The 10,052-nt window shown below is 56.6% G+C and overlaps 5 protein-coding genes and 1 non-coding gene across 6 annotated transcripts in view; 3 read left to right on the forward strand and 3 right to left on the reverse strand.

Moving 5' to 3' along the window:
• Nucleotides 1-775: 775 nt before the first annotated feature.
• Nucleotides 776-1,599, forward strand: PHSY_002532 (hypothetical protein; the record flags this gene model as incomplete). The annotated part of the gene is made up of 2 exons (XM_012333156.1): nt 776-938; nt 1,436-1,599. The coding sequence occupies 2 exons, from the start codon at nt 776-778 to the stop codon at nt 1,597-1,599; spliced, it is 327 nt and encodes a 108-aa protein (XP_012188546.1).
• PHSY_007602 lies at nt 940-1,042 on the reverse strand. The gene has a single exon. It is a non-coding gene; the product is annotated as a tRNA-Gly (tRNA).
• Nucleotides 1,600-1,744: 145 nt separating the features above from the next.
• On the forward strand, nt 1,745-4,804 carry PHSY_002533 (alpha/beta hydrolase fold domain containing protein; the record flags this gene model as incomplete). The annotated part of the gene is made up of 1 exon (XM_012333157.1): nt 1,745-4,804. The coding sequence occupies one exon, from the start codon at nt 1,745-1,747 to the stop codon at nt 4,802-4,804; it is 3,060 nt and encodes a 1,019-aa protein (XP_012188547.1).
• Nucleotides 4,805-4,994: 190 nt separating this feature from the next.
• PHSY_002534 (potential Arf GTPase-activating protein) lies at nt 4,995-6,172 on the reverse strand (the record flags this gene model as incomplete). Its single annotated transcript, XM_012333158.1, has 2 exons — nt 4,995-5,881; nt 5,974-6,172. 2 exons carry the CDS (start codon nt 6,170-6,172, stop codon nt 4,995-4,997), a joined length of 1,086 nt encoding a protein of 361 aa, XP_012188548.1.
• A 453-nt stretch (nt 6,173-6,625) lies between these two features.
• Nucleotides 6,626-9,006, reverse strand: PHSY_002535 (potential regulator of salt tolerance; the record flags this gene model as incomplete). The annotated part of the gene is made up of 2 exons (XM_012333159.1): nt 6,626-7,615; nt 8,917-9,006. 2 exons carry the CDS (start codon nt 9,004-9,006, stop codon nt 6,626-6,628), a joined length of 1,080 nt encoding a protein of 359 aa, XP_012188549.1.
• Nucleotides 9,007-9,537: 531 nt separating this feature from the next.
• PHSY_002536 (hypothetical protein) overlaps nt 9,538-10,052 on the forward strand; it is a gene marked incomplete at both ends in the record, with an annotated part of 790 nt that continues 275 nt past the window's right edge. The window contains 2 exons of the mRNA XM_012333160.1: nt 9,538-9,831; nt 9,910-10,025. Of these exons, the coding sequence (XP_012188550.1) occupies nt 9,538-9,831; nt 9,910-10,025 (410 nt within the window). The remainder of the gene's footprint in view (nt 9,832-9,909; nt 10,026-10,052) is intronic.

A 10,052-nucleotide genomic window follows, 5' to 3' on the forward strand; every position in this document is an offset into this window, starting at 1 on the left:
CAAGGTTGTGGGTGTAATGGAAAAGCGGTGATGGTGGAGGAGAGATGGTGAGAACAGAACGAACAGCCCACAACAACAAATGTTGCCGCCCGACGTGGAATCTCGGATTAAGCGACAAGATGCGCCGAACAAAAAAAGGATTGGCTGAAAGTGGCCACACCGAGCAGCAGGAAGCGAGCGTGTGTAGCGTGTGTGTATGTGTGTATGTGGGTGTGTTTCTGGAAGAAAAGCGCTGGGAAATAGCCTGGCAGCCAGCGTCGACGTGGGGCAAATCAAAGAATGCAGCGGAGCGCGACTCGCACCGGAATTTGTGATTTGTCTTGGCTAAGCTGGTTGAGCTTTTCGCCACGTCGCTGAAAGCGTGCCGGACGTCGAAGCGGTTACTGTATCCCGTCCGCCCGTCTAGCTGCTCGAGGTCGCCGCCGCTGAGTCGCGCACCCGACATCTTCAGCTCTGGATGCCGCTACCATCGTCGCACGATGTCTTTTCGTCAAAGTGAGTTGGCCACTGTGCGGCTTGACCTGGCTTGGCTTAAGTGGAATCCCTGGTGGATATCGCGGCGGGCATGGTGGCAGGTGCAGGATGGCGGGGTCGGGTCTTCTGACTAGCCAAGGAGGATGCTCTCCTCGGGATTCACGGCCACGTTCAACGCTGGCTGTACGAGAGAAGAGAAGAGGAGGGAAGAGGAGTCCGAATCCAGGCACGGTGACCACCTCGGGCCTCGTCAGCAGCCTCTGCGCGGAATTCCCGGGGCGATGTGACGCGTAACTTCAAAATGCGCCTGACAAGGACATTCGATATGCTTGTCATCGAGCGCTTGCGCATGTCGCATGATTCGTCCATCTTGCCCGCTAGTAGTCATCAGTGTGACCCACCAAAGCGAGCAAAGCTTCGAGCTGGGCAACAGCTATCATGGATGAAACAGCAAAAAGAAAAGGGTGCGTCCAGCGGGGTTCGAACCCGCGGCCTCCTCTTTGCACCGCATCATCCTCATATGACACAAAATGGGAAAGAGATATGATAACCACTTCACCATGAACGCGTGCTGCCTTGAAAGAGTCCTCTAATGCATAATATACAGTCACGTTGCTAGATCATGGGCCTGATTTTGGCCGCCGAGGTGACAGGGTGATTGCGCATGTGTCACTTTCGGCCAGGTCCGACGTGCAGCATGCAATCTATGCATGGGCGCTTTTCACGGGTCGAGGCAGTGTGCACTCTTTTGCCGAACCCTGAATCTCTCGAAATGTGTCAGTGTGCCTTTCACGTTGCGTTAGGCGATTGATTACCTTCCCACCTTCAGTGCAGACAGTCACTGCGATAGTCCCATAGCCACGAAGGTAGTCCACATCGATCACATCCAACAGCGGTGCCCGTTGCTAGGATCCCGTTGCTCATTCACACAATTGACTCACGCTCATTGTCACAACTCAAGGGCGGCCAACTTTGACAAGACAAGCCAATCACTGGCAGTGCTCGTCATATTCAAAGCACAAACAGCAGCACCCACAGCAGCAGCGTCGCCTCTTCATCGTTCATCCTTTTCCTCTTGACGATATCGAACTGCCCTTGAAACGACACTCCATGAGCAGAAGTTGAACCTCCTTCGCCCTCGGCATCGCATCGCAACACTGGATCCGGCTCGCAGTGATCGCAGGCGGTGCTGCCCTGTGTCTGTCTCTCTCTTTCTCGCTTGGCCGTCTGCACCGAACTGGAGCATCTGCCAGCCCGCTAGCGAGCCATCATGATCGACCATCTGCTCGGTCGACCTTCGACCAAGCTCAAGAGGGTCCAGATCTTCTCCGTCATCCTCTTTTGGCTCTGGTTCCTTGTCACAGGCAACCGAGATGGTCCAAGTCCCCTCATACGCAAGATCAATGCCAAGCTCAAGCGCTTCTCGCCCTGGCAGATTGTCGTCTTCAGCTCCGTCGGCATCTACACCATCAGGCACCTCGACTCGCTCCTCGGCTTCGGCGCTCCAGAGCCGCTCGCTCGCATGTACTCGCGCAACTTTTACCGCACAACCTGGATCGTCACCGCCCTAGACGCTGGTTTTGCCTCTGCAATCAACATCAAACCCAAGTGGCTCAGAGACATCATGAGCCTCGTCTTCTCCGCGTACTACCTCGTCTACGCGAACGAAGCCGACGAGAAGCTTCGGAAGTACAGGGCCTTCTGCACCGTCGACATGATGCGCTACACTTGGGAAAAGACCACTAATCCCTACATTCGCGCCGCCACATGGTTCCACCGTCCGTCTCTGCCCATCGCACGTCCTCTCCTGATACCCCGGCCGCAGGTGGCAGCACATCACACACGACCTAGCAAGGCGTGGCTCTTCTACGCCAAGAGCGAAAGGCAGCTCCGCATGGAGGAAGAGCTCGTCCTCGACTTTTGCGGCGGTGGCTACATCTGTATGAATCCGCAGCATCACGAAGAGCGTCTGCGTCAACTCGCCAAGCAGATGCAGAAGCCCGTCCTCTGCGTCGACTACTGCAAGGCACCCGAGTATCCGTATCCGTTCGCACTCGAGGAATGCTTCGATCTCTATCGTACACTCCACGAGACGGCCGGCAAGGTCATCGGCATGTCCGGCTCACCCAACTTCCGCATCATCCTCACCGGTGACAGTGCCGGTGGCAACCTCGCCACTGGCGTCGTGCTCAAAATCATCCAGTACCCGCAGCCTCGCATTCAGCTAGCTTACTCGTCGCTCACCTCCCGCAGCTGCGGCCCGGCACAACGACCTCCACCGCTGCCCAAACCCATCGGTATGGTGCTCACCTACCCGAGTCTCAACTTTGGTTTCTCGAGCTGGATGAAGCCAGAGCACCTACGCCTTTTGCGCCAACAGAGCGAGGTCAATCTCGACAATCTCGCTCAGCATCAGTCTACTGTCGCCGCGTCTGCCTCTTCCACATCCCTTCGCTCTGCCAGGCGACGCTCAGCTGCCAACTTGGCAACAACAGCCAGCGCCTCGGACCGCAAACGTGCCGAGGCGAAACGTGCCAGGAGCAAAGAGCGAACCAAGGATCCTCGTTCATATCAGTCTTTGACTCGCACCGCCGAGCTCCATCTCGACGAACGCGCTCGCTACGCAGAAGTCGATCCCACCTCGGACGAGAACGGCGCATCCACCCCTTCGGACTCGGCTCCAGAAGGAATGTGGGCTGAAGGCGCCTGGACTCCCTCATGGGAGAAGGGCGGTCTGCCATGGGCCCAGGTGGCTCGACAAGCCATGCTGGATGAGATCGCCGACCGTGAAGAGAAGCGAGCGCAGGCGCGTTTCGAAAGGGAGCAAAAGGCATTGCAGGAGGCAGCCGAAGCAGCGGATAGCAGGAACAAGGATCAGAGGCGCGCGCCCTTCAACACTCGCCTCACCGTCACTTCCATGGCTGGCTACTTCCAGGACAGGATCATGACGCAGGGCATGCTGCGTGCCATGGCCATCCTCTACATCGGTCCCAAACGACAGCCCGACCTGGACCACGACTACTACCTTTCTCCTGTTGTGGCGCCAGCGCATCTTTTGGCCGAGTTCCCGCCTGTCTTGTTCATCTGCGGCGAGAAGGACCCTCTGTGCGATGACACCGTCATCATGGCCGGCCGCATCCGCGAAGCGAAGCTTGCCAAAAAGGCGGACATCGAACGACGCAAGGCCATGGCATCAGCTCGATTCGGTGAAGGTTTGCGAACCACGCCCATCTCGTCGAACAATCAAGCCAAGTTGCCCGTCGATCCGATCGAGCAAGAGTCGCCCGACGACTGGGTGCAGATGAGGATCATCGAAGGCTGGAGTCATGGCTTTTTGCAAATGTCTGCATTGATGCCAGAAGCCAAGCAGGTGATCGGCTTCCTGGGCACCTGGATGTCTCTGGTCTTTGAAGAGCACAGGGACAAGCTCGACGAAGAGAGGGAGAAGGGCGAGGCAGAGGCGAGGCAAAAGGTCATGGAAAATTTCAGGGGTAGTAGGGGTGGGTCGCCGTTGATTGGGCAGACAGCGAGCATGGGCACCGCACACGCTTCAATTGCACCAAGTCGGGAGCAGAGCTCGCTTGCAAGCCACAACAACGTGCAAAGTGGCGGCAGCAACAGCGAGGAGGTTGAGGTTGCAGCGGCCGCAAATCAAGCTGTGCAGGAGGATGCAGACGACGAGGACGAGAATCAGGATGAAGACGACGATGGGCCCATCATGGTGATTCCGAAGAAGCATCGAATGGGCTCCTCGAACGCTTTGCCTCCCAAGTCTTCCTCGCAAGCGCACGGCGACGGACGAGATGGATCGACTCGACTGGATTCTGAGAGCGCTCGCTCTGCTTCTTTCAGGTCTAATACCCACAGCCTGGCGCCTCCTCAAATTGCGCATCTCCGTGCGGACGATGATCGCGATGCGCGTGCCCACAGCGACAGCGAGACTACTCGCAACTCTGGTCCACTGCCTCGCAACGTGCATCTCGCTGCTCAAAATCGGGCCGAGAGCGAGACCAACCTGGTTGCCGACAACGCTGCACGTTCAGGATTCCCGAGCAATAGCGGCGGTGCGACGATTCGAAGGGGAAGCAAGAACGGAGCGGCGTCTCGCATTGATGACAAATACCGAAGCATGTTGGTGGAAGAAGCGAGTCTGTTGGCCAGGAGGAGGGACGATGTGATCTTTGGTCTCGAGGGCAATAGCGCTGTTGTGGGGGATGAGGAGGATGAGGAGGTGGAGGAGGATGGGAGGAGGAGGTCGAGGTTGAGCAAGGAGGTGATGGGCGAGTCGAGTACGGATCGCGGTTCGACGAGGAGTGTTGAGCGCACGTGAAAATAGCATTTGTGACTACGTGCGGTGTGTGAGCGGGAGATTGAATGCGGGATGGGATGCGGGTGTGAGCCCGGAGGGTCACAGGGGTGAGAATACGACGCACATTGGATTCGCAAGCGTTCTCGAAAGCATCTTTTGCTATTTGCCTCATACATGCGTGTGTACAAAAGATCGTGCCCGGCTGAGGAGCCTACTTGAAGTCACCCCAAATATCGGCAAAAGCGTCGTCCTTCGGCTTGCTGGATGTGGTGTTAGCACCGGATGAGCCCCAGACGTCGTGCGTGTCGAACAGGCCCCCTGCAGTGTTGGACGGGGCTGGGGGATTTGTGCCGGTGGACCAGGGGTTGCTGCTTGCGCCGAAGGCGGGGGCAGTGGATTTAGGTGCTGCGGAGAGATCCAGTCCGCCGAAGGAGGAGGTGAGGTTGGAGGTGGCGGCAGCAGCAGCAGCGGTGGTGGAGGTGGGGGAGGTGAAGGATGAGAAGTCGCCAAAGGTGTCGTTGGCCGTGCTGGGGGCGGGAGCGGGGGTGGGTTTGGAGGAGGCGAAGAGGGACATGATGTCGTTTTTGCCCTTGGAGGTGGTGGTGGTGGTGCTGGAAGGGGAAGGTTCGTGCCAGTCGAGATCGAAGATTCCCCCGCCTCCTCCTCCTCCGCCAGCTGGAGTTGTCTTGGGTGGTGCTGCGGTTGTTGCTGGTGCGGGAGGTTGCTTGGTCGCTGACGCTGCTGGTGCTGGTGCTGGTGCAGGCGATGCATCGTCGAGCAGATCGATCGCCGGTGCAGCCTTCTTGGCCGCTACACTCGGTGTCGCCTTAGCCGTCGCTGCTCCGGTTGAGCCACTCGCAGTCGCAGCAGGCGCCTCGGCACCGCCATCCAAAACACTAGGATCGCTCGGCGGAGGACCGTCCTTTGCCCACCTCCTGGACTCGTACTTGCTCCTGATGAACGATTCAATCTTGTGATCCGCAGGTACGTGACCAGCTTTCAGATGAGCTTCCCAGTACAGGTTGCACCTACGATTCCCCCATTTTTGGACAGAATCCATCTGTTCGGGTGTCCAAATGTCCAAGTCGATGCTCTTGACTGTTGCCCAGAGTTGGCAAAAGAGAAAGAATGTCAGTATATCTTGGTCGTCAAAAACAAGGATGAGGAGGAGGTTTGAGGAGGAAACTCACCTTTGGAGATGTGAGTACCCATGGAACGATGGATACCGGAGCATCGAATGCACAGGAAACAGCCTAGGTTCCAACTAGCCCATCTTGGATCGTTCTTCTTGCAGTCTACGCAGACCTTGTTGTCGGCCGACTTGGCGAGCGAACGGAGCAGTTTGGCGTTGGCTTCCGTCTGCTGTCTTGACTGCGTTACGCGCGACATGGTTGCGAGGCGGAAAGGGAGACAGAGATTGTATGAAGAGGTAGAGACCGGCAGCACAAAACAGCTGCGTTGTCGTGGAGGAGAAGAGAGAGAGAGAGGCAGGAAGGAATGAAAGCGTTTCGGTGTTGGTTGTTGGTTTGGGCGCATGCGACACTCACATACTGCGCACTGACGCATCATCCAAAACACACTCTCGCATTCAATCACATACGGCCGACCAAAAGCTGCGACCTCATTCTTTGGACAGAGATTCTTCTTCGATCTCACATCCTTTACCGAAATTTCAATCTCGGTCGCACACTCAGTCGTTAGACCTTTTCTCCACAGACATCATCGAGCACCATCCACCGCGCAACAGATGGGGGTATGAGACGAGATTCGGCAGTAAAAGTACAAAATGCAAAGGAACTGGGAGGGGACGACGGTGGATGGTGAATGCTTGTTGTCGTTGGCTCAAGCCATGTGGTTGGTGTTGACGAGAGCGTCGATGAGGATCCTATCCGAGCTGCAGCCGTTGCGGATGCTTTCGAGCAAACTGAGTTCGGGCGAAAGTTTCGAGGTTCCGTCGACACTTGCGTCGGTCATAGATTGATGGATCTGCTGCAGCGAGCCGGACAGAGCTTTCCAGTTGCTCTCCCTTTCGCGCAGAGCCTGCAAGCTCAGACTGGATTCGGGCAGCACCGTCGAGAAGGACGAGGATCGCGACGAGGCTCCGGACGAGGACGATGCCGAATGATCGAGAGGAGGAAGCTTAAACGTTGTGCCGCCGTGCAGACCGCCGATGTCGGAGAACACTTCGAGCAGCGAGAGGTTGTGCCCGCGGCCGGCTGAGCCTGCTCTGCCGAGCGAACGGGCGTCGGGTCCAACGGGTGGTGTGAGCGGCGACAGCTGTGCCTGGCGAAGGTACCTCACTGCGCTGCGCAGAGAGTACTGCACCTCGTTGAGGATCGAGAACCACTGCTGTGCTTTGTCTTCGAAGGCCTTTGCCCCGTGTTGAGCTGAAGTATCGGTCGCAACTGCCGCTGCATCGGCTTCGGTAGCCGCGACGGGGGGCAAGAGCGCGCGCATCGAGTCGGCAGCTTGAGCGAGCAGCGCAGCAAGTCGTTCGTCGGCCTGCATGAGCAGCAAGATCTGCTGGTCGGTCTGCCGGTTGCGCGTCCTCTGTTTGGCTTCTCGCAGCACGTTGCGCGCGTCCTGTCGCTGCTGCTTGATCTGAGCAAACTTCTTCTCCATGATGGTGTCCTGCAACTCGGCAGGAAGCACATCGAGGCTGTCCTCGCCACGTTGCTGATGGACCGATGGTGCAGACGTCATGGTGCGATCGATGATGGTGGAAAGTCGAGATAGTTGTTCGTATGCTGGTGAAGAAAGGATCCGAGTCGGACGACTGGCGACGGCGACAATGACAGCTGATCGTGTATGAAGCTGAATCGGCCGCGGAATCTAGGTTGTCGGGGGCGAGGGTGAGGATGTGTCGGGCAGAATGGTGCGACGGTGGTGGTTAAGAGGAGACGAGATGGGTGCCGAATGAACGCTGGTCAACAGGTCAAAGGCGATGAGGCGTTGACTTGGGACAATGGGGATTGAAGCTGCCGAGCAGCAGAGAAGCGGATGACAGAGCAAGGAATGGATCTTTTGGCGGGCAGCGAGTGCGCTGTTGCGCGGGGCAAGCGGAGATCTTGGTGTACCCTCAAAAAGCGTATGTCGGCTGCGTGATGCAAACCTAAGAGCAGCTGTAATCTGCCTCGCTTAGGTCGATCGGCAAGACACTTACCAGCCGCACAATGCACCATGCACAATGCAGAAGGTAGCTAGTCTCGAGGCTGAAAGTCAACACAAAGGCAGAGCAGCTGAGACGATGGTGGTGGAACGGCGTAATCCGCCCGCCGCCTTTGTCGGAGTCGCCCTATCTCAACGTCCTCGTTGGATTTCAATCTGCGACGTTTCTTTTCTTTGTCTCTGATTTTCTCGTTCGAATTGTTTCTTTTCGCAGTTTTTTGTGGTACATCATCGGCTCCACTACTGACAATTTCTGCAGCGATCGTGATTGATCATGCTCGGAGAAGGGCGAAGTATCCCCGCAGGCTCTTTCCTCAACAGCGGCTGGCAAACGTCTTGCCAACGGTCAAAGCAGCTCCACCTACGGGCATATACTCCAGCAGTCGACGGTCCATGCGACGCTGTGAAACGGAAGCACGCTCACTGCTAAGCGGCAGGGCCCAAGAGGGTACAGTGGCTGCACGCACGCATGAATCCAACCGAAGCAAAGCGTTGAGGTCACAGCCTCGCTTGTCCGACAAGCCAAAAAAGGGCAGCGGCAGCCACAATCTGATTCGGCTGTGACTCGGATAGAGACACCACATTGGATGAAATCTCAAGCGCATGGCCTCTGTTCAGCGTTACGAGCTGGGCCGAAGGTCTCGATCAAAGGCGAAAGAGAGAGCGGCCGGCGCCATAATAGACCGAAACTTGTCCGTCGCGGGTTGCAGATGACCGAGGATCAGAAAAAAAAAAGTAAGCACCATGACGTTATTGCTGCGTGCCGCCTGTTCGAGTGAGGGTGCAGAGCGCGGCTTGAAACACCATTCGGACTCTGTTGTACCGGCGAACTGTATCGCTGATGGGCGCGACCAACGATCTGAGACCATGGCCATTGTGCGCCTATTGAATCGAGCGATCGACGGCCTCAGATAGTGAGCGATGCTCAAACGATACGAATACCGTTGCAAGGATCTTTGACTTACGCACAACTGGGTTGCGGCTCGCGGCCGCGGCTGCTGCAAACAACCGACTCGTGACCGATAAGCACATTCTTGCGCTACACTCTTGCACATGCTTCCACCCCTCTCCTGCCAAGAGCAACGTGCCGTTCTTTCTATACTGTATGCAGAAAAAGTGGCACGCTACCAGCATAGCCGAATCACTTTATGTAGGTCGAGTGTTTCAGAATAAAACTCTCTTGCATGTGTGTTTGCGTGGCTGGCTTAAGCGAGGCTTGTTGTCACCATTGTCGAAGCTGGTGCATGTGATCAGATCGATCGCTTGCCGAGGTGACGCTTTCTGCTGCTCGGATCGTCGGAAGCCGAAGCCGATAGAGTATGTGCGGTTCGAAGAGGCATATTCAGTTGGTTCGGGATAATCGAATTGGGCAGCTTCATGTTGTTCATGTTAGACCATTCTGATGCGATAATCTGAGATTGGAGGACAGCCACTGCAGAGCAGATCACCGATGTGATCCAGGGTCCAACACAATGCGTTGGTCACAGCTCGAAGGACGTGGCAGCTTTTCTCATCCCCACAACGCCATCCCTTCTTCCACCATCGCCCGTCTTCCCTTCCTCTTTCTCCCATCGCACATTCAAGCCATGCACAGCACGCTTTCTCGCCTCAATGCAGTCTCTGCACTCGCAACCACCATCATATTGGCGCTCGTCGTACTCATCGACGTGACCCGCATCACCTCGCATAAGCCCACCGGCAAAGTCGTCATCAACCAACTCGAGGTGGTTCGCGCCAAAGCGGCATGGCACATGGATCGCAACATTCAAGAGTTTGTAGAGGTGGACTTCGACATCGATGCCGACTTCGCACCGCTCTTTGATTGGAACACCAAGCAGGTGTTCGTCAGTCTGAGCGCGAGTTATGATTCCACCAAACATGTACGTTCTCGTTGAAGAGAGGCGTTTTAGGACGAGATGGGACAAGATGCTGACAATGATGATCTTCCAACGTGACAGGTTTCGAACGAAGTTGTAATCTGGGATCGAATCCTGCGTAGCAAGCAGGACGCACACGTAGCACTGAACACCGCCAAAAACAAGTACGGCTTCCGAGAAGTCGGTCGCAGCTTCAAGTACGTCCTGATCCCCCCCCCCCCCCC

Source organism: Pseudozyma hubeiensis (assembly GCF_000403515.1).
Source record: "Pseudozyma hubeiensis SY62 DNA, scaffold: PHS24, whole genome shotgun sequence".
Classification (NCBI taxonomy): Eukaryota; Fungi; Basidiomycota; class Ustilaginomycetes; order Ustilaginales; family Ustilaginaceae; genus Pseudozyma; species Pseudozyma hubeiensis.